We start from the raw sequence: 24,775 nt of genomic DNA, 5'->3' as shown, positions 1-24,775 counted from the left end.
ACTGGTTCACCTCTGCTAGAAGCTTCATAAGTAAGAAGAATCCAGTTGAGGACAAATGTTTCAACAGTGATTCAGTAAACTTTGATGCAGATACTTTACTCAGACTCTGCTGCTTATCGTGTTCTTGCATCAAGCTTTGCTTGTGATCACAGTCAACCTTGCTGTCCATAAAGTTACCTGTTTAACTGAAGCAGCCTTGTCCATGAGGATTGGCACTTTCTGTCTCTCCAAATTCAACAGATTCTGAGAGGTACCATTCTGATGACTCAGAAAGATATTTCCATGTTAACTGATATAGTAAGCTTGCAGGTTGCAGATTCACAAATCTCTTCAGTTACTTTGGTCTGAGCTTCCCAGTATTTCACTCCTGTTGAATAGTGTTTTTTCCAAGTACTCCAAAATCCTAACTTGACCTGGGTACCCAAAAAATCTTTATCGAAAAGAAGGTTCTCAAAGTCTTGTTTCAGATATTTAAACCTTCACCTCTGGCTGGAGTCTTCACAAGCAATGGAAAGCAGCAACCTTCACCTTTCATTGGGACTTTATTGCTTTAACTGGCATATCTTTCTCAAATAGCTCTTTATAGTCTGTGCCATCCACTATTTTGAATGACTAAACCATTTCTTACAATTTCTGCAATAGTTTTCCCATTACTTGCTCTGTCACTGATGCATCTGCAGTGCTTCCCAGAGTAAGTCTGCTCCTATGCATTTTGCCCACAACCTCCTGTCCTCTCAATTTGTCAAACTCCATCTTCAGCCTTTCCTGGTGCTGATTCATGATTATGCTTCTGACCTATCCAGGTACTTCCTACCTCTGATTTCACCATTGACTTGCTTGGGTCTCTTTCCCTTATGTTAGACAGACATATTAAGTGATTCTGGAGAGAAAGCTCTGTTTGTCCATTCATTATTTGTTGCCGCTCCACAGATCACCGTAGCAGGAACAGAACATATTGGCCCCAAGTGTCCCAACCTGGTCCCTGTCCAATGCTGTCAGAGTTTTGCTGTAGTCTAAAGTTGTTGTATCATTTGTACAGACATGTAGTTGCAACATTTGTTTTACAAGTATGTTGGCAACAAGTTCCGTCTCAGTAAAAGATGCAGGCAATATCTTTTACAATCACAGAAAATAATTTGCACTATATCCAGTGAAATGCCCTGTTCAACTGTTTGGAACATGTTTGGAACACCTCTTGCTTAATGTACCATAACAGTCAGTGAAATTGAAATAAATCCCACTGCACAAGCCAAGTATCTACAGGGAAGGAGGAAATTTGCGCCCTGACTTTTAGGGTTCCCTCAGACGCTTTTAATTTGGTTGCATGAAATGTGACTGGGTATAGTGAAGTCTGTACTCTAACAATTATGTGGGGTTTTGCAGATGTGCTCGCTGTAGTATATGTGTATCTGTTTTAATTTCTTTGAGACCTTGCAACTTTATGAGAGAGAGAGCATCCTCACAAGATGTTTTTTTTTCTGTATGTTTTACTGTTGTTCAAGCCTGATTCTTGTATATGTAAATTTCTTGATGTGATTTATTCAGATCTGCACATGCTGGAAGCTGGCACAGATTCAATTGGGCACCACCTGAGCACCAGCAGCAGCTCGGTAGCAGTTGCCATCCTTGTGCCTTTCTTTGCCCTGATAACGGCAGGATTTATATTGTATCTGTACAAACACAGGTGAGTGTTGCAAGGGTGACGTTGGGACGATTGCTATGGTTTGACTAGGGTCATCTTGATTTGGGAGTTCTTAATTCAACTTGACCTTGATGCTATTGGTCATGTGTTTATTTTCTTACTCATAAACAATATCTGTGTTGGAGTGGAAATGTCACATTGTTACAATGGACGGTATCTTCCTCAGTTTGGGACAGGGAAGGATCACTGATTTGGAAATGGAATGTGTATTTGATTCAGGAGTACTTGTTGCCGACTCTGCCAATGAACCGGGCAAAGACCAATTTCAGGAATAACATTCTGCAACAGGAGAAGCATTGTCTACTTTCAATAATGTGCTTTCAACAGATGTGTTTTCAATTCCGATAAACAGACAGTTTGTCAACTTTTGGAGAAGCCTACACATCTGTTTTCCATGCTAGACACAGGAAGAGTGCCTTGTTAAAGGAGTTTAGTCTGCAGCACTGAGGTAGGGTATGGAAGTTATTATAATTTGATTAGAATGGCATGAAAGTAGAATTTACCACTGGTATTAAAAGCAGTCATGATATGCTATTTACTATTTAATTGAGGTATTAGCTCACTCAAAATAACCAAGTCAAAATGCCTCAATTAATGTAATGAGCAGGTGAATGCCATGGAAGTGTGTTAAGCTTTTATCATTCACATCAGTGATCATTTCCAGCTAATGAAAGTTTACTTCATTCTTATTACATTATGCGGTAAATAGAAATGGATGTTTCTCCTTTTCGTACAATTTTATTTGCTGAGTTTCTTGTGATGTACGATGCAATCCACTTCTGTTCTTTTTTCCATTGAAAGATTTTGAGAATAAGGTAGATTCAAAATTCCAAAAAAAAAACATTTTCAATTCATTGAAACAGAACAGGAATTAATCTTGTTAGTCCAGTATCCCCAGTGTATTGTGCTATAACTTGGCGAATAAGCAGTTTATTATCTCATTTCAGGCCACGCACTCCGTGGCATCCTGCAGTAGAATTTGCTGTTGGTAATTGATAACTGCTTTATTATTGTCACATGTGCCATGATACAGTGAAAAGCTTTTGTTTGCATGCCATCCATACAGAACATTCCATTCATAAGTACATCAAGGTAGTGCAAAAAAAAAATCAGAATATGGTGTTACAGTTGCAGAGAAAGTGCAGTGCAGGAAGACAAATGTGCAAGGGCCATGACGAGCTAGATTGAGCGATCAAGTTGATCTTTGACATATAAGAGTTCTGTTCAAGAGTCTTATAACAGCAGGATAGAAGCTGTCCTTGAGCCTGGTGAGACATCTTCTCAAACTTTTGTATCTTCTGCCCGATGGGAGGGGGGAGAAGAGAGACTGATTGGGGTGGGAGGAGCCTGTGATTACGTTGACTGCTTTCCTAAGGCAGTGGGAAGTGTTGATGGGGGAGGCTGGTTTTTGTGATTGACTGGGCTGTGTTCACAACTCTCTGCAATTTCTCGTGGTCTTGGGAAGAGCAGTTGCCATACCAAGCTGTGATGCGTCCAGATAGGATGCTTTCTATGGTGCATCTGTAAAGATTGATGAGAGTCATTGGGAACATGCCAAATTTCCTTAGCCTTCTGAGGAAGTAGAGGCTTGGTGTGCTTTCTTGGTCACTGCATCTACGTGGCTGGACCAGGACAAATTGTTGGTGATATTTACACCTGGGAACTTGAAGCTCTCAACTATCTCCACCTCACCATTGATACATACAGGACCATGTACTCTGCCCTGCTTCCTGAAGTCAATGACCACCGCCTTCATTTTGCTGACATTCAGAGAAAGGCTGCGGAGGGAGTATCCAGTTTGATTAACAGGCCAAGCTGTAAATACCTGAATACAGAAGAAGTTAGGGAAAGAGCTTTCCTACATCCTGAAACACAGGGTGAAGGGAGGAAGGACAAAGTGACACAGGTAAGAATAGTCATTTCCATTAGCCCTGGCCCAGTGAGAGAAAACTCAATTATTGCAAGCTGAGGGGAATTAATCTGAGGGTTCATCTAGAAAATGTGAAGCTGAGGAAGTAGTGTAAAAGAGGATGTCATGGTTCACCCTTTTCTCCCAAGGTGGAGAATGTTAAATGAAATGAGTGAGTTATTATTACAAACTCTTCTTTGTACTTCCTTGCTATAAAAATATAAAGTGTAGGTTTAGGTCAGGCCTTGTATCACTGTCAGTAATTTTTCTATAAATGTATTTAGTCCACTTTGTGAAAGATTGAGGAAGAACATTTGATAGTATTAACAAAAAATGCAATATCCAGTGTGCATCACCAGACGTCAGTACTGTTACGACTAAACTATTAAATCATTAGATTTGGGATGCCCTCCTGAATATAAAATGTAGGCACCACACACTGCAATGACCTTTAGATGGATTAGAGAGAATACTTAAAGCAGGACCAAATATTCTGATGGATGGATTGCAAGAAGTTCATAACTGAGCAAACCATCAGAATACAATTTAATGGCACTGAACCATTTAGGAAACTTCTAATAATGCAATTACTGAGCTCAAATCTCCACAATTGGGCAATTTTCTGGTGCAATGTGAAGGTCTCTACATCTTCTTGTTCTGATTAGCTCAGGTCAGATCTGAAATCCAACTGTGCTCAGTCAGTTCTGCAGTTACCAATTCTGCTGTACTATTTCACTCTTACTTTTAAAAGATAAGTGTCTGTATTGAAGTAATCATTCCTGAAAGAAGCTGCTCCTGTCCTTTCTATGCATCTTACCACGAGCACACATATCTTAGGCAATTCGTAAAGCAGGTCAACAGCATTTCAAAATTGTACAAAATCATTTCTGGCTATATGTTAAGATTTGAAACATCATATCCTCTTATATATCAGCCATAAAAATGTGTTGAGAAAAAAAAAATCAGATTGAAAATAAAGTCAAGAATACGGCAAGGTAAGATGAGTTCCACAACTATCTTGTCTGTAAGATGGTGCAGGGGAGCTAATCTTTGCCTCCTTCTGTTCCCCAAGAATGCTGTTTTCACTCCTGGGGCGGGGTTGAGCTTTCTGTCTTCCTTAATAGACAGAGAAATATGTAAGAGTCATGCAGCATGGAGACAAGCCCCTCACTCCAACCATCAAACACCCATTCACATTAATCCTACACTAATCCCATTTCATTCACCCCACATTCCATCAACTCCCCCCGGATTCTATCACTCACCTGCAAGCACGAGGGGCAACTTACAGTGGCCAGTTAATCTACCAATCTCCAATCTTTGGGATGTGGGAGGAAACCAGAGCACCTGGAGGAAACCCACACAATCACAGGAAGAACTTGAAAACTCCACACAGACAGTAACTGAAGGTCAGGAGTGAACCAGAGAGGCTTAAGCTGTGAGGCAGCACCTCTACCAGCTGTGCCCTACTGACAAGAATTTTGACTGGCCCATCTGTAACACTTTCTGGCAGATTTTGTACTTCCATTTTTCTAAGCTGGTTGAAGTCTTCCAGTCCTGTCCTGACATGTGATTTTCAAACCCCACCCCACTGCATCCCACCTTGCCACCTGACTCTGGTTCCCTTCTAACAAAGGGAATTCCCACATTTGAAGCTGCCCCTGACATTTTTGTTAGAATTAGCTTGGAGGTTACTCAGGGCCAATGTCATGATTTTGCTTGACTAGAAAACTTACGTTAGTTTGCCTTTCACTATCATAGGACAAAACAGAAGCTATCATGAAATTAAAAGTAAATATGCAGGTGTTGCAAATCTGAAACAGAACCAGAAAATGCAGCAATTACTCAGCAGGTCAGGCAACATCTGTGAAAAGAGAAGAAGAGTTGTTTCAGGTCAAGGACCCTTCATCAGAATAGACCATGTTGACTGCTGAACCTTTGTCCAAACTATGATTGTTAGTTCTGAATAAGGTTCAGCAGTGAACATGCTCTATCATTGTTGTAGATCTTGATAAACCCTTTGTGCATTAATAGTATTATTCAATTTTATTTCCAACGCAATTAGTTGAAACTTGTCTGGTTGGAGCACCTTCTAATGTAAAAAAAACTGTTCATGATTTTTGTACAACCTTTCCTGATTTGCATAATGACCAATTAAAATTGAAGGATCAATTAGGCATTCTTGAACTAACAACATCGAAGTCTTGATTTCTGTTTAGGAAAATCTTTTGGAGATATCACAACATACATCTTGATTCTTCTTGTGTCCTTAGTTGAATATCAGTACTGTAATGAAAATGTAATCATGCTATGTTAATTGCAGGTTGAGTCTCAGGAGACCAAATAACTCTCATGTTTGATTGGTAACATTCTGATGTGAAATTTATTACTCAAGATGTAAAGTTCATATTTTAACACTATGTTGATATTGTTCTTGCATTGTTAAGTTCTCAAACACAAAATACAGGGCTATGAACTGAACAAGGATTGGTAACACACATCCTTGACAACTTCGTGGAGAATGTCTAGCATGTATCAGTATCCAGTGTCCTATGAAGGCAGTGTTAGGTTTGTGTTTTCTCTCCATTTGACTGGATAAAGGAGATTTTGCACTACTTCATATGCAAGCATTCTTTAACTACTGTCTTGTTTCTTCTGCTCTTGTAATATCACTTCTGAGGTACTCTTAGTAATAGTCGCTTGGGAGGAATTTGGGAAGCTACAGAAATGTTTGTTAGAGACAGAAGCATCATTATGTAGCATTCTGTATTAAATTGAGTCATGCCTCTTCTGGTGGCAATTTTAGCAGCATTGGTAAAACTTGGCATTTGGAGTAATGCCTGAGCTAGACAATGCTGAGAGCTGCAAGTTTGGCACATAGAACCAAGAACCAAAGGAAACGGTGGTGAGTATGTGGTCAGGCTAAAGATACCAGAAAAAAAGAGTAGTTTCCCGATCTTTTTGGGTCTGACATTGCAGGATCATTTAGTGTGTGTGCTAGTGAATGAGAGAATTCTGAAAAAATTATTTGATACACTGGACTTAACGTTCAATGAATTATGTAGAGTAGCCACCAGTCACTGTTTTAAACTGTGAGACACAGTTCTAAGGTGCTTGTAGGGTCGCAGAAATGGCAATGATGGTGTGGTCTTTTTCTTTGCAGTTAAGTCACTTGGACACTGCAAGTGAGTTTAGCAGGAAATCAGTAGGTCAGGTGACTGCAAATGGAAAACCCCTGAAGAACCTAATTGCTGTAAAAGGCAGTAGTCTCAGATTGCCTCAGACAAAATGGGGCAAAGTTATCAGGTGAAATTAGACCATGAGAAAGTGGAAGCAAGAATGCTGATTGGCATCTAATGCAAACCCATAGACATGTAGTGTATATAAGATCAGTATATTTAAGGCCACTTGATTAATAGATGAAGCAACTTTGAGCATACATATTAATACTGTGGCACATCAGCCAGTTGTAGGCCAGCACATGTACATGAAAGACCTAAACCACTTACCACCGAGGTGAAGCAAAATAAGGTTGGCACACATGAAGGAATGAAGTTGATCATTCACCAGTGGGCTGAAAAGAGAGCTAAGCAGTTAACCACACAGCTCTCTAGGGAGGGGTTAAGCCAACAGTTTGAACAAAGCAAGGTTGCGTGTTAAGGAGATTGAAGAAAGGTCAGATGGAGATGAATTGGAATGTGATATACGCAGAAATGAGCTTGTAAATAGAAAATACAACACCAGTAGAGACTAAACATTCTCTGATATAAGAAGACTATTAAGAGCATTCTCTGAAAGTCATGGATTTGCAATGCTGACCATTTGGACATCTGCCCTAAGTCCATATATTTTGCCGTGTATCAGTAAGTGAAACATATTACATTCTGATGAGACTGAGACACAAGGACAGATGTACTGCCAAGGCCACCGTGAAATTGAGCAACAGACACGCAACACAAAGTAGCAAGCTGTCCAGAGGATGAAAGCAGGGTGAGTGGTCCCAGAATCCATTGTGAATCGCTCAAATCAAGGACATCTTTTGAACAGTGACTCAGCATCTTCAGAACAATGGAACTTCACACATATGTTGTTGGCAAGCACTTTAAAGGTCGTGTTTGTAATCTATTTGATACGAGAAAACCAATTCAGCTGAATTTCAGGACAACAGCTATATAATCACAAGAATTCATAAGCAAAAATACTGGGTGGCACAGTGGTGCTGCAGATTGGGCAGCTATCTCACAGCTTCAACAACCCAGGTTCAATCCTGACTGTCAGGATTGACAACCAGACTCAGCTGCTGTCTGTGTGGAGTTTGCACATCTCTGTGATGACCTGTATTTCCTCCTGATGTTCTAGCTTTCTGCACATCCCAGAGATGTGCTGGTTTAATTGGCTACTATCGATCACTTTGACATAGGTGGCTGGTGGGAGAATCAGGGGATGTTAATAAGTTTGTGAGAGAGAATAGATTATGGGGAAATAATTGGAGGGATGGGATTGCTCCAAAAGCCAGCACAAACTAGATGGGCTGAATGAGTTTCTTCTATGTTGTAACTAAATATATGGAAAGGCACAAAGCAGAAAGTCCCTCAAGGTGTTCTGTCATGAGTTAATATCCATTGAGTCTGGCACAGGTAATACTAACGCTGAAAATGGAACCTTGAGAGTTCCAGGGAAGAACGCAGTGTCTCCAAAATGTTTATTGTTTACAGAATTGGTGAGTGGCCTGACTCAAGTGCAGATCAAGTTGGATGCTTTAAGAGAGGACTGTATTGCACAGGGGAAGCAATGTAGAGTACAGAAGTGTCTGTGAATCTTCGGCAAATGAATGCACTGTATAGTCCAACTTTTTGATGTACGGGGAGCCCTACATTATGGGGGCAGGGGTGCATTCCTAGAAAGTGGTCTGTATCACGATTTTCCGTAATGTGAAGCCGTGTGCGTCATCTGCGCATGCGCCAAGAAACGTGAGTTGAAAAAAATTGTGTCTATTTGTTTACTTTTTAGCATGTAAATTCCATGAAAGCAAATTTTATTCTTTACCTCATATTTTTGTGAATTCTGTGAATTTCTGTGACCCGAATGGCCATAATGTGGGGGTTGCCCATATTGTCAGAGCAGACACTGCCATTAATTGAGAGTTGGCTGCCTTCAGTAAAGTAGCCCTATCCCTGTTATTTAAGTTAGTGAGTAACAACACTAAACAATTACAGGTGCTGCACATAGTAAATCAGGTGAAAGAAGAATACTGCATCTATTAAACTGCCCAGTGTAAGTTACTGGAATGGAGGGTTCATTAAAATATTCAAATGGAATCGAAGCACTGTATTTCGTATTAATGAATGGGTTTTTTAGTCCTGTATATGTGCCAGTTTATTTTCAACACATGCAACCAGATATCAATTTAATTTAATTCGGTTTAGGATAAAAGTGCTGGTAAATGGGATTGGTGTAGATAGATACTTGATGGTTGGCTTGGAGCTGGTGGGCTGAAAGGCCGTTTCTGTGCTGTCTGGCTCTATGATTCTCTGACTATAAATAGCCTATTGACAGATTGCCAAATTAATTCAAACTCTTTGAAGGCATTTGGAAGGGCAATTGAATTACAAAACATTTAAGAATGCAAAAAGCTTGAGGCTGCATTTTTTGCTGAGTGCTCTGACTCAAGCTGTGACCCACAATTGACTCTGCAGGGAGGTGACAAATGCCAGATTTGACTTATTTATGAGTATTAAATCTTTTAATGCAATAAAATCATACCTGACGTGTAATTTTGCTTTGATAACTCCATGAGTGTTGGAGCCTATTTCAACATTAGTCCGTTTCAAGGGTATGGAACTTTAATATGAAGTCCAGTACTAATTTAGTAGCTTGCAAAGAAATAATGATTTTTAAAAAAAAATAAGGCAAAGTAAGGTTATTATTAACATTACTTCCAAAGAATCTATAGAAACACTGGATGAATGTTTGAATTATCAAGTCATCCTTTGAAATCTACTGTGTCCTTTCAAATACCATTTATATTATGTGCATGAATCACATATTGTCAAAGTGGATTTACAGATAGCCCAGTCACATAGAATACCAGGTTCCGTCCCCTAAGACTGATTAGGTTTTATGCCAATATGTCAGATTTAAGGCTCATTTTCTTTCATGGTATCACCCAATGAAATTTATTGAATTCAGTTTTATAGCTTGTTGTGTTGTGACTGTAGTGTGTGATCTCCGAGCTGTACTGCAGTATTATACACACCAGAACACTGCAGATAATAAGCTGATGAACTTTGCACAGCATGCCTGAAATATGCATAATCGATTAATTCTACCGGAACACATGAAAAGAATGCAACCTCCATGTAACTGAACCAACTCTGCTGTTACTGGCTGTACATGGAGGGCATCCCACTTGTTTATGAAGATTGACTGCAGTATATCTGCCTCATCAGTTTGCCATGATTGGGTGCATATGTAGTGGCAGAAGATCAGCAAAACAAAGATTACTTGGAACAGAAATTCTGACTATGAGGAGTCTATCCATTCTAGATGAAAGTGCATGGATTATGAAAATGATATGGAATGGAAACAGTTGGTGCCCCCTTTGAATACTGAATGATGAGAATAAATAGGAAATGGGCTGATCTGTAATAAGATGCACTTTACCATTCCTACCGTGTGACAAATACAGTTGGTTCTCTGTATCCAGCAGGAATGATTTATTCTGCTTAGGTATGCTGCAGAATATTAAGTAACATTTTGAATGTTTGTTTTCACACCCTTTTTAAATAGTTCCATTACTTCAGTCTGAACAGAAAGAAAGTGAACAGAATTAGCGGGATTTTAACCCTAATTGCCCTGGAGCAATCAAGAATCAGCATCGAATTTTTAACCTACTGAACTGAATAAAGCTGTTGGGAGCTTTTGGTGCCAAGTTCTGATGACCAGAATGCAGCTGTATCTTGGCAGGAAGCTGCAGTTCACTCTCCACCAAACCAACCTGAATTACTTATTCAAACACAGAAGAAGATCCTTCAGCCTATCAGACCTGTGCACATCGCAACAGAGTAGTCTCCTTGCTCCTCCTTATTTTTGTCTACTTCTCCGATCTATTCTCTCTCACATGCCTATCAGCTCCCCGTTGATTCATTTGCTACTCACCTACACTGAAGGCTAATTCTCAGCAACCAATTAACCTACCAGCACTCCTTTCAGGAATGGGAGGAAACCAGAGCACTTGCCAGAAACTCACATGGCCACAGGGAGAACATACAAACCCCACACAGGCAGCACTCCAGATCAGGATCAAACCAAGGACCTTGGAGCTGTGATCAAAACCTGCTAACTGTTTGACTAACATGCAGCCCACCCTATGTAACAAATAATAAGGAGGAGGCCTAACAATGTAGGTTTTATACTTCTGGTTTAATTTCCCCATTCTATCTCTCTATGCCTCAGAAGGAAAAGTTGGTCCTCCCCCGGTTACGAGGTTTTTGCAGATTGGCCACAAAAGCTGATCCTTCTGTTGTCCTGGTCTTGACATGCCCTTTCCTCTACTTGCTGTCACCTTCCCATCCAGAAGAGCTGGGAAGTCACTGGTTGCATTTAAATGAGAGCTAAAATGCTTCCTGCTCTCACCATTTCCCAATCAGCCAAAACTGATCTGGTTAGAATTGGGATCCATAATGTCTATCTGCTCGCTGCACATTGGTTAGTACTGGATGGCAGGTGCTCACTGAAATTAAAGTACAATAACTGGAAATAGATTACCACTGGTCTCCTCATGTATTTATGTTTTATAACCAGATCATGAATGATGTTTAGTGGTCAAGAGTTTGTTACATTAGAATTACATTCAGTTAAAGTGAATGGGAACTGATTCAGCTGTTTAATTCATTACATTGAAACTCTGATAATCTGGCACCCACAGGACAGAGGTCATACTGGATGGGCATATTACAGACAAGTAGATATTACACCTATTAGTACCCAACACATTTTTATTTCACTTTTTTAAATGATAAACAGCAGTATCATAAATTTCCCACTGAATCCAGTGAGTTTAAAGAGAGCAGGGAAAGCAGGGCCCTGATTAGTTTAAAGAGCAGGGAACGGGGCTCTGCTGAATGTGGGAAGCGAGGCCTTGGTGAGGTAAAAGTAGCAAGCAGCGAAACAGGTCCCCAGTGAGTTTACAAAGAGTGGGTATAGAGGGGCCCCATTGAGTTTGAATGCAGGAAACATCAGCCAGGGAGCCAGATGCCAAACCATTGGGATTTCTGAATAATCAGATAGTGGATTATCAGAGTTTTACCATATCGAGAGAGAGTGGCAAGAGGTTGCACTGAAATTCACTATCTGTTTGCACCAGAAAAGTTTGCATAAATGCCACTTTTGTAATTTTGTAAGTAGGTTGGCATTTGACTGTGCTCTAAATTTCTTTCAGGAAAAGGCCAAAAGTACCATTCAACGGTTTTGCAGGCCATGAAAATACAAATGGTCGAGCAACTTTTGAAAACCCTATGTATGATCGAAATGTCCAGCCCTCTGACATTGTGGCCAATGAGATTGAGGTGACAGTGAGCACTGTATGCACGGCAGTATAGCAGCTACTCTTGAGAAATACATTGGTAAGTCGCGGAGTTGCGTGAAGTATGTGGACGAACTCTTTTAAGTTCAATAAATCACCGAAGTTTGGCATATTTCCCAGCTTCTAACTGGAATGTCACATGCCCTTTCCACTGAGGGACTCAACTTCTTGTGAACTGTGTGGCACTGTGTATTGCAATTTCTTCCTGTTATGGGTGTTTCATTGACACAATCACACTGCTCCAACACATTGTCAACTGAGTGTCATACTTGTGTCTGCTTTGTATTTCCAATTGTTCACACATAATGAGTTTCTGATTCTAGCTTTGCGGAAGTTACATATGGAACCCAAGTATGTCTTCCTGTAATCAAGTAAGAAACATATTTAATATTGTCTTTGGAGAGTTGTCAGGGGCTAGGAAGGTGGCCAAGGCAGAAGGCTTTTTATAGTTTATTTATTGAAAAGAAAATCCTACTTAGAACATAGAACAGTACGGGCACTTTGGCCCACGATATTGTGCCGACCTATATAAACATCTTCTCCATGATCAATCTAACCCTTCCCTCCTGCACAGTCCATAACCCTCCATTGTTCTTCCTTCCATGTGCCTATCCAAGAGTCTTTTAAAGTTCCCTATTGTATCAGCCTCTACCATCACCCCCGGCAGTGCGTTCCAGGTACCCACCACTCCCTGTGTAAAAAAAACTACATCTGACATCTCCCCTAAACTTTCCTCCACTGACCTTAAACTGATGTCCTCTGGTATTGGCCATTGCTGCCCTGGGGAAAATGTGCTGGCTGTCCACTCTATCTATGCCCTTCATAATCTTATACACCTCTATCAAATCACCTCTCACCCTCCGTTGAACCAAAGAGAAAAGCCCTAGCCCACTCAAACTTTCCTCATAAGATGTGTTCTCTAATCCAGGCAGCATCCTGGTAAATCTCCTCTGCACCCTCTCTAAAACTTACACATCCTTCCTATAATGTAACCAGAACTGAACACAATAAAGTGTGGTCTAACCAGAGTTTTATAGAACTGCAACATTACCCCATGGCTCTTGAATTCAATCCCATGACTAATGAAGGCCAGCACACCAGATGCCTTCTTAACCACCCTATCAACTTGCACGGCAACTTTGAGGGATCTATAGACTTGGACCCCAAGATCCCTCTGTTCTTCCACACTGCAAAGAATCCTGCCACTAACTTTGTACTCTGCCTTCAGTTTTGTTCTTCCAAAGTGTATCACTTCACATGAACTCCATCTGCCACTTCTCTGCCCAACTCTGTATCCTGTCTATATCACATTGTAATCTACGACAACCTTCTACACTACCCAGTACACCTCCAACCTTCATGTCATCTGCAAACTTACCAACACATCCCTCCACTTCCTCATCCAAGTCATTTATAAAACTCACAAAGAGCAGGGGGCCCAGAACAGATCCCTGCAGAACACCACTAGTCACTGACTTCCAGGCAGGATACTTTCCATCTACTGCCACCCTCTGCCTTCTGCGGGCAAGCCAATTCCGAATCCACATAGCCAAATCTCCAAGGATCCCATGCCTCTGGATGAACCTACCATGGGGAACCTTGTCAAATGCCTTACTAAAGTCCATATACACCACGTCCACTACTCTACCATCATCAATTTGTTTTGTCACTTCCTCAAAAAACTCTACTAGGCTCGTGAAGCATGACCTGCCCTTCACAAGGCCATGCTGACTGTCCCTAATAAGACTATGCTTTCCAAATGCTCATAAATCCTGTCCCTAACAATCCTCTCTCATAGTTTGCGCACCACTGAAGTAAAACTCACTGGTCTATAATTCCCAGTATTATCCCCATTACCTTTTTTGAACAAGCAAACAACGTTTGCCATCCTCCAATCCTCTGGTACTACTCCTGTGGTACTTCTGAGAATAGTATTTAACTCTAAGTATTAGAAATAAAGAGAAACCGCAGATGCTGGAAATCTGAAATTAAAGAGAAAATGCTGGAAACACTCAACAGGTCAGGCAGCATCTGTGGAAAGACAAACAGAGCTAACAATTCAGGTCGAATACCCTTTGTCAGAACTGATAAGGTGAGAAAAATAAGTTATTTTTAAGTTGCAGAGAAGGTGGGACTGAGAGTGGTGGTGGTGGGAGAATGGAGATATCTGTGATAGGTGAGACTATCAGAACAGCCTATTTCCACAGTAGTCATCTATCTGTGACATTATTTCAGTTTTTCTCTCTCCGTTACCACAGCCTGGCCGACTCGCATTGTCCCACAGCCCTGCATTTTGCAACAGTTCCTTGTCTGTATTGTCACTCTCTTACTGCCACCATTAACCTATGGAACACTACTTCTCCCCTTGACAATCCTGGCCACCCCAGAACTCACCCAATCACAGTGATTCCCATTGTCCATTCCATCCTTCCTCCACCTTCTCTGCAAATTTTTAACCAATTTTCTTTTCTCTCTTTCTCAGTTCCAATGAAAGGTTTTTGGCCTGAGAAGTTAACCTTTTTTCTTCGTCCACAGAAGCTGCCTCACATGCTGAGGTGAAGGGCTGGATGCACTTTGGTTCTGGCCTCTCAGATAAGTCAAAGTTCGTTTTATCTTAATTTAGCTCAATGATTTTGTTTTTAATTAATTTCCATTGCTTAAATGTGTTTTGAGTAATTTAAAAATATTTTTATGTTATTGATTATTTAAATGTAGTTTAATATCAGAGACTGTGGGCAGGGTCTCAAGTTCCACTGCCTTTGTCTGAATCACCATTTGCAGACCACAATAATTTTACACTTTTTTACACTTTACAGCATTTACACTTTTTTATTTCAAATCTAAGTAATGTTGGTGGATTAAAAGTTCCATCTTCAACTTGTTTTGAGGATATTAAGCTAAATGGGTTTGCAGTGCCTCAACCCAATTTCTAATGACTGCAACTGCAGACAAAATTGCCCATATTTCACCACTGATTACCTTAAATGGGCCATCATATTTGGATAGGCCAGAATAATGGTTGCTCCAAGTATTTACAATGGCAAAATAATCTTCTGAAGCTGCAGTTAAAACAAATTGCCCGAAGAGCTTTACATCTGACTTGTACTATCTCTGAATATAAAAAGGGAAAAGTATTCCGATGCATTCTCCGAGATTAACACGCCTGATCTTAATGAAAACAAAGTGTCTCCCTAAAACTGTCCTGACAGCTTTTGCGGGAAGGAAGCCTTGCCTCCAGCTTTGTTAGTTGTCAAAGGAATTTTTTGTAGTTTTTAATGTCTCTGATATTTGGAGATATTTAGCAAAATCAAAGTCATTGATTGAAAGAAATACAAATGACAAAAAATAATTAAACACAATACTAGTTTAACCCTGCCATCCTCATTGAAATCAATGGGTCTCGAATCATGCTCTTGACAAGCTGACTTGTCGTACCATTTGCGAGGCAATTTCCCAGTGTATTGTTGGGGAACCTCTGCAAGTCTGAGCTTCATCACTGGATTCCACAGGGAGTCTCACGGCAGTGCAAAATGACAGATTCGGCCTTCTGAAACTGTCAATAAATCCCAGACTTCTGCATTTGACAGCACATGCATGGAAGTCCCAGATAACTGCTGTTTAAATGGTTAAGTATCAGTGGTTCATAAAAAAATGCTTATCAATCTCCGTTCTGATCATTGCATCCTCCTCAGTTTTGATCTTTCCAATTGGCTTGACCTTTATAGTTTTTTGACAAAGGAAGTAGCAGATTTCTGCTATCCTGAAAAGGCAAGCTTTAACACTAGGGTTATACCTTCTTATTTTAGATTCCCAACCTAGCAACTCAGCGTTTGTTCTTAAACTGAATTCCGTATTGTAATCTGATGTTTTTTTTTTGCAAGTGCTTGATACAGTCTGCTCCTTGTGTTTGCTTTCAAGCCATTCTTGTAGCCGCATGTACATTCTGCAAACCCCCCTTGGGGGGGGGTGGGGGGGGGGAGGGGTCTGCAAATGGTGATTCAGCTGCAGGCAGTGGAATTTGAGGCCCCACCCACAGATCACTCTGTTGGCCTTTTGATAGCTTGCTGCTGTCAAATACATTTTTGCATATTTAATAATGTCTCTGATATTAAAATACATTTAAACAATCAGTAACATAAAAATATTTTTAAAATACTCAAAATGCATTGATGTGATGGAGATTAATTAAAAACAAAATCATTAAGCTGAATGAAGATAAAACGAACTTTCACTTGGATGAGAGGTCAGATACAAAGTGCATCCAGCCCTTTACCTCATCACATTTGAGCCCTGACCTGGAGTTGGTGCTGAATCCAGCAGTGAAGCGGGAGGTGCTGGCATCTGACATCTAACCTGTTCCTGATCTGTGTTGCAGTCGGCTTGAACAGGCTGATCGTCACCCTGAGGCTAGCTGGCAGATCTCTATTGGAGCTATTGGCTAGTGGGCAGCACAATCCAGCATTTGGTGTTCTGTTGGCTAATGGTCTCAGTACTTAAAAAAAACTGCAATTGTTTGCCTTGATTTAATAGTGTCATATATCATGTTAATCAAAATGTAATGTTGTTACCATATGATTACACCAGGTTTACTCGGACTACATTACACAGTAATTGCCTGTTCATTGCCAGCGGCCTAATGGGAAAAAGAATTGTTCCCTCAGTTGTCTGGGCATGGGGCCTTTTACCATTTAGCTCAGCCTGATACACAGCGAGATTCCTTCCACTGTACCTCACTGTGATAATTTTCAACCGTAGGGGACAATCCTGACTCTGGCAAAACGTGTGCTTGGCAATCTCAGCAACCCCATGGTCAGAATTAGCTTCATGCAAAATTGCATATGCTTTGACACCAACATATCATATCTTGCCGAGAACATATTTGGGTATCATTTGCATGTGTTGACTATATGAATAAAAATATCATTTGAACGCCAGGGTTTGATTGTCTTCAGGCAAAAGTGCCTGTCATTAGCATTGTGTCTTCCACGTTGTCAAACGTCTTAATTTGTTTGGAGCCCTTAAAGGAGCACAAGGATCATTATTTCCTTGGCATCTCCTTCATAAATAAGCTGGTTTACTTTTAAAGCAAGCCAACCATCACAAAGGCACAAGATCAATTGGCATTTGATGAAGATCAAACCACCTGTACTCATAATGAAGGTCGCCTCTTGCACTTGCTTTTTCATTACTTCTGTGCGAGGAAGCTTGGGTCATTGAGTTCTGCCAAACTGGAGAACATACAAATTAACTTGATGGTTTGAAAATGATGCAATATTAAAAGAAAATAAATTGGACATGTTTAAACAATCACATACACATGGTTTGATATGGAAATAAAAAAGACATAAACCTCCTTGAAATACCTTTACTCTTTGACATTAACATTGTTTTATTGAAGATTACATAAATTGTACATTGATATAACCTGGGCTCAGAGAGTTCAGGAGATTTAGATGGAATTCTTAACTTCATTCCAGCTTGTTTTGTTCTAATAGGAAAGGCATTGCCTTAATAAAAGTAATTCCCAAATCTACCTGTAATTAATAATATCCCTGTAGACTCTGTTAACTTCCTGAGGTTTCTTACACAGCTTCTACTTTGTTTCTAAACAGAATGCTGAAGTTCAGAATCGCCTCATCAGATTCGACTTGGCTGCTTTTCTTCAAACACGTACAAACTCTGGAGAAGCTACTGGGGTGTCGCCCTACTTATTACTTCTATTACGAAGATCCAGGGGTGAGAGGAAGCCAAGGATTAAGCTTGTCCTGAAATCACTGCAGTTTAAAAAAAACTTTTCTCATGGTGGTAACCAGGAGGGTACATGTGATGATGAACTGAACACATCACTGAGCTCAAACCCTCAAAATTCACTGACTCCAAGAAGTAACTCCAAGCTGGACGACATTTTGCCCAACAAGAAGAGAAACAATGGTGCCCCTCCTCCATCAAGGAACTAAAGTTTAGTCCTGGTTCACACAAGGATCCATTTAAACTGCAAGGTGTAATTATTTAACAACAGCCAACAAGAGAAACAAATGTGTGTTAGATGCCTTTAAGTAAAATATTGCCGTCTGGTTCTCTGGCAAAGAATCGTACCTAGCCCATCCCTTGGTTCTGTTTGTTGCCTTTATCAGGACATGAGAGCTGTTTGCTTAAACCCTTTCTGTAGTTTCAGATTGTTGAGTATTCATTTGTGCCATAAATTATTCCCACCACATGACAGATGATGGCACATTAATCCAAGTACTGAAAGGAAACATCAATGCACATCCAAATTAGATATTCTTTCAACTTCAACGGTAATGTTTGAAATTCTTTCAGATTTATAACGATTTCCTAATAACTGCAATGCCGCTCATTTTTAACAAAGGCAAGATCGCTATCAACTTCCATGAGCATATTGGCTAACATACAACCCTTAAATTTACAATTAAGGATGGTTTTTCAAAATCACTCATATGTATAATGCTTCTGATATCAATAACAGAAGTACAAGATCCCAATTTCCTGCTTATTTTTCCTCAACTTTGGCTTCAAGCCCAGCTCGTTTGATCCAATCTCAAAACTTCCTCCCTCAAAAAATAGGCTTAAATCTTCCTTTGCTGTCCACCCACTATAGCCTTATCAATGATCCAGAATCCACTCACTGAAATTAAACTCACAAAGCAGAATAGGAGAGAGAATGGATTACAAGTTAATAAGTGCAGGAATAGGACTAATGGGAATGCTGTGAGAGATGGCATCAATTCAATGAGCTAAATGGCTTCCTATTTCATAAGAATATATGAGAACATAGTAGCGTAAGTATGATAAATCTACCATGGAATGATATGAGGAATCTCATTACAGTGGGAATGTAGTGTATTAAGGTCTACTCAAGTGGGAATATATTGGAGTCATTGTTGCAGTGAGAAGCAATTAAAAGTCACTTCAAAGTGGTAAAAATGAGAGGAGTGATCACATTCAAACTGAATGACACATACAATATTGATAGCAACAACAACTTGAATTTGTATAGTTTATTTAACATAATAACATCCCAAAGCTCTTTAAGGAACTTACAAGTGAAGTCTAACTATCAGACATTAGTAAGGATGACGCACAGTTTGAGGTGTAAAGGAGCATTTAAAGAGAGGAGAGGTAATTGATTTTGGCATCTAACTCCAGTGTTTAGCAAAACTCCAGAGAGCGTGTTTCCCATGGTGGAGTGATTGAAAAGGGGATGCACAGAGGAGTGCAAAGATTTCAGGCTCTTGGCTTGGGAGAGGTAGAAGAGATAAAATGGGTTCCTTCTGGAGTTTGTGGTTATCCAGCATCTGTGGGTTTGGCCCAGTGTTGGGAACCTTGCTGCTATTAAAGGATCTGGAATAAACTTATGCCAGGTTCAAACACATCCATGTGTTTTTTTAGGAACATGGATGTAAACGAAAGTACCAATTTTCAAAAGATTTTTTAAAGTGTTACACCTTTTTTTGAATTACTTTTAAAGATGAATCATTTTAAATTGCATTTAAAACATAAAAGGCCTGAATTTGCATTTAATTAACAAGAGAGATTTTGTGTGTCAGACACCTTGGGCCAGATCATGGTGATGGACAGCAGGTGGTTTTGTAGAAACCTACCAACCAGATCTTGCCTGCACATCAATATGCTCTGGGCTTCCAAGCCTGTGCACTTCAACACTGAAATGCAGAATATGCTGTGTAAATCTTTGATCTGTGGTGTCAATTTAGCCAAGTTTGAAGAATTGCACTTGAAAAATCAATATAATCTCATGGATACTCTAGAAAAGCAGTAGGTGTGAAAATGTAACTTTCCTGTATGCATGTAACAGAGTATACCAAATTACAAACTAAACCAGGATGAACTATCTTATTCTTCAAATTATTGGGGTGTGATCCTTTGCCAACGCCAGTTTTGCCTTGGTCTAGCAATTTGTCCGAAAGATATCACCCCATTGTTCCACTGGAGTGACACAGACTACAGACTGCACTCACGTCTCAGGACCAGGACTCCTGATCTGAAAGTGTCATCATTCAGCTGAGGCTGAAACCACATAAGGGTGCTTTCTAAGAAAGTTTTGTGCTGCTAAAGGAAACCTAACTACTTTGTGACTAACTGTAAATTATGAGAAAAGGATATCATTAAATTTGACAATATCTGGAGAAATTGGAAGTAGACCTCTGCTGGGAAAACCAAGAAAAGGTCATTGTTAATCGAAAAAAAAAGCTGCAGATGCTGGAAATCTGATATAAAAATAGAAGCTCTTAGAAAAACTCAACAGGTCAGATGGTCTCTGTGAAAAGAGAAGCAGTTAACATTTCAAGCCAAAGACCTTTCGTCAGAACTGATGAAGGGTCTTTGACCTGAAATGTGAACTATTCCTCTTGCCTAACCAGCTGCATTTTTCCAGCATTATCTGTTTTTATTAAAGGTACATGTTAGGTGTTACAGCTTTAATATATTGGAAACCATCAATGAAATGAAATGTACATTCCATTGAATTGTGTGTTGTACCAGTTGCTGGGCTATGAATTTAAGCATCAGACATATTGATTTCTGTCATCAGTCTACAAGGAAATTGAGCTTGTTGCAGGGATTGTTATATCCAAAAGGACAGAGATCCATTTAGCAAACTCAGTCCAAAATTTCTAGTGCACATCCCTTCCTAAAACTGTGCCCTGAAGCTTGTTTGCGTCATGTCTGATGAGGTGAGGGGTTTAAAAGGTGTGAAGTATCAAGGCTTCACATCTATTGAAGGGCAAGGGTTTGGGATCGTGGATGAAAGACTAGTAGATCTTGTTTGGAGGGGAATTGCGATCAGCAGACCAACAGTGTCTCACTTGAAAGGAAGTGGAACAGAGACTTGAAGTGAGAGACCAGTGTTTGGGAAGAGGATCATAGGGAGTGGTGGGTTGGATACCTGGCACTTGTTGTTGGAGTTGTGGGGGGTTGGGGGGGTGGGGGTGGTGGGCGGTGAGGGGAAGTGGGCATCAGGTCCAGCAGTGTATCAAAAAGGGCTGGGATTGCAGGGCTGGTTGATTAATTTTGAACAGATGCTACAGAATCTTTTTCAGTGTAAATGATCCCCAAAGGATAAGGGCAAATCATTTCCTTACTTTGCAGTCCTCCCAGTTGTCCCTGGAGTGCCCAAGGATGGGTGCTGCTCCTTCGACAATGTGGTCCATGTATTCTTGCTGTGGTCCCAACGAATGGTCCATGGGGAACAGCATGCGCCCTAATGAGGAAAATTGTTTCGGGTTTCCCAGTCAAATTTCTCATGCGGCAGACCTGCTCACAATCTCAATGTACTTAGGGTAAACACAATTTTCAATCACAAGGGTAAGAAAACCAAAGCTCTGCCATCTAATTTCTAGGCAGCCATCTTTATTCTAATCAAACCCGATGCTTGTCATAAAATCAACAAATCCATAGAAAAAGAGTCTTTGAAGAATTGAATAGATTTGTTCTGCAAACTTTTTTGTTCACCTGAAAGATGCTGTCCTCCCTTAATGGCTTCAAGATTGGACCATTGTCAGGGTCATGTCACTTGTTATCTTTCTGGAAGGTTTGCTGCTGAGGACAATTTGTTCAAAATTAAATTGTACAAAAAAAGCAGAAGTTAAGCAAGTCTGTGAAACAGTGAGCAATCCTTACACCTGCTAACTACTTAATCTGGGCAGAACAAAACCAACCTCAATTTGTATACAGTCAACTAAAAGGATGAATGTATAACTGGGGAGTTAATCACCCGATGCTAAATAATTACATGGGGCAGAAATTTGGTCACAAAATTCACAATAGAGTGGCATGTGCAGTTTGACCTCTTTTTACATTGATTTGGAAAAGAGAACAACATGCTTTCTGTATGGTAGTGAGCATTTAACACTTGTAACCAAAGACAAATTTCTACTTTGTGATTTTCTATTTATTTCACTCATACTATGTAAAAGTGCAGTGTGTTGTCCCAGTCCTTTTTTAAACTTTTGAAAAAAAGACTGGTGGTCTTATCAGAGTGGAGATTGCGCTAAAGACCTTCCATTCTGACTGATGTGCACGTTGTGGTGTGTTGATTTTAGATCTTTTATTTGATCAACTGATGCTAAGCTTCAATTTCACCGGTGGCTAAAATAACAGATGAATGTGAGCACTATTAATTGAATGTATTTCATCAAAGTCAGTGTTGTGGGATAATGTCATTTTGGGGGATAGTCTTCAGCAGGTAAATTTCCCATAAATGATATACAAGAAGATAAATGGCAATTTTCAGGTATTCTGTAAGCCAGAGAATCTGTAAGGAAAAATGTAAGGCTGACACTCTCCAAAAAGTATTTAGTTTAATAAACTTTCTAGTCTGTTAAAGGAGGCATATTCTGAAGGATTGTGGCTTGGAACAAATTTTAAATATGTTTTAGAATGATGCTTTTCTGGTATTTTTGTATGTCTAAATGTTCCTGAGACACAATCCCCAGAGTTTTCCATTTCCAGCCTTGCTGGTCACAGTTTTTCTGTCATTCAGTTCAGTGGATTGAAAATTGAGAACATGGATACAGAAGCCCATGGTCAATTTATTCTACCTTAACTGAATTTGAAAATGTTACATTAAAATGTGGCACTTGAACCCTTGGGGTCAAAAGAGGATCCTTTGTACAAAATTTTGTGAAGTCATCCTGCAGACACACCCAAAGAAATGTGGTGCAAAACACGTTGCCATATTTTTAAATGTGCCAACATATTGTTGCAACTCCCTCTATCTCTTTATCTTTTTCATGGTTCTTTCAATTCTTTCACTCTTTCAATTTTGTATCTTAAATGGCCTTGCATAAAGGTGATTCGTTAAGACATAACACATTGCCCAATGTGTAATGTCTCTAAGCGAGAGGACAAATGGATTTAAAAGAGAGCTAATTTTTCAAATTGCAGATTGTTTCAGCAAAAGATGAAGAAAACAGTATAGAGTCCATAAACCCTTATTGAAGTTCCAATAATTTTGCCTTTACAATTACTAATTGAGGACAATATACAACTTCTGAGGAAGAGGTCATACACAGTCATATCTGGGTTATAGGATCAGCAAGAAAATGGTGTATGGATGAGGATGGCTACGAAATCCAAAAGTTCCACCTAGAAAGGATTAAAATATATTATACTGAAGTCCAACGGCTTTGCAGCACAAATGCGCAGGTTAAGCTGCTCACGTTTTTTTTGAGATTCTGGCAGCAACTCTAGTGCTGCAGATTTTTTGACCAGAGGGCTGGGCACTTACACAGAGAAAAAGAGAATGAAAGAATCAGTGACAAGGGTGACTTACAACCTCGAGCAGTCCATTTGGAGAAACCATGGCAGAATTTAGGGAAACTTGTCTGCTGATCCTCCCAGTCAAATTTGATTCACCATACAAGGAAGAAAAAGTGAATAGTATTTACCATCAATGATAGAACACCAAAAACAACACTGTCTCATGTATAAAAGCAAGATATAGCTAGATGTCATTGTTACCACAGCAACTCTTTTTCCAATTCATTTCTTTTAAAAGGACTGGTTTCGGAATCCTGGATGAATTATTGTCTTTGATCTCTGTAACAATGGTATGGGATTTAAAAAAATATATATTTTTGAAATATAGCAGACCTACTTGTGTTCAACTTCAGAGTGGTCATTTGTTTTGCAGTTAATCTTGCAATAATTGAACTTAATCTTAATGTATTCAAGTTAAAATGAAGTTTTGCAACTGCTTTCAGTGCTAATGATCAACATAGTTTCAGATTTTACGTTTGATTTCAATGTGTCCAGAAATGGCATTCCTCATTTAAGGTATGGTCAAGTAATGGTCAGGTTAACTTTGTCCCTGTTAATTAACCTGAGAAATAAAAGCATTCCATGTACATTGCATTTACTAATTCCACCACAATGATTAAGCACTCAAAACTACAGAAGGTAATGCCATCATTCAATAATATGCCAGGTAAAGAGAAGTATAAGATATAATTAGACTTTCAATTTTAAATTGCAGAAGCTTGTATGTGTCATCCAATGGGTGCTTTGTTCCCCCTTTTATAGTAGAGTAGCTGAGAGCAACAATGCCAGAGTGTTTTCCTCAACTGTCAGAGCAAATAGATATACCAAGAATAAAACACAGATGCTGCTTTCTTTTATACTCTGAAGAACTGAGCACTTTTCACTTGTTGGTTGAGTTGACAAAATTAAGTAGGACTAGGTAGACCACCAGATTTATGTTATCAGACACACTTCATTTCAGGAATATTCAAAAATAGACATGATGGCAGTTTAAAGCTATTTTATTCAGTTTGGGTTCTTCCTTGACTTCTAAACTGTGAGTGAACAGTGATGTGGAAGAGTGCATCCATCTTCACTGCAAGATTCCCGACGTTTGTCACATTGCAATAGCGAGATCAGGCCAAATGGATCAGAGAACTATTTCAGACTTGCCTCGATTTTCAGTTTTCTTAGTTCAAAAATGTTAGCTTTGTGTGGAGTGTTTGAAGGAAATGAATCAATCATTAAATTTGTGCAGCCCCGTGTTGGTAGAGTAACTTAATCTAAAATTATTAAGAACGTT

The 24,775-nt window shown here is 39.7% G+C and overlaps 1 protein-coding gene across 1 annotated transcript in view; it reads left to right on the top strand.

Annotated features, from left to right (window-relative positions):
• LOC127581617 (CUB and sushi domain-containing protein 1-like) overlaps nucleotides 1–17,865 on the top strand; it is a 1,418,367-nt gene extending 1,400,502 nt beyond the window's left edge. The window contains 3 exon segments of the mRNA XM_052036133.1: nucleotides 1,546–1,684; nucleotides 12,052–12,235; nucleotides 17,808–17,865. Coding sequence (XP_051892093.1) covers nucleotides 1,546–1,684; nucleotides 12,052–12,211 — 299 coding nt within the window. The 3' untranslated portion in view covers nucleotides 12,212–12,235; nucleotides 17,808–17,865.
• The last annotated feature ends 6,910 nt before the right edge of the window (nucleotides 17,866–24,775 follow it).

The sequence above is a fragment of the Pristis pectinata genome, chromosome 22 (genome assembly GCF_009764475.1).
Source record: "Pristis pectinata isolate sPriPec2 chromosome 22, sPriPec2.1.pri, whole genome shotgun sequence".
Classification (NCBI taxonomy): Eukaryota; Metazoa; Chordata; class Chondrichthyes; order Rhinopristiformes; family Pristidae; genus Pristis; species Pristis pectinata.
The sequence above is the reverse complement of the archived record's forward strand: the minus strand, read 5'-3'. Positions and strand labels throughout refer to the sequence as shown.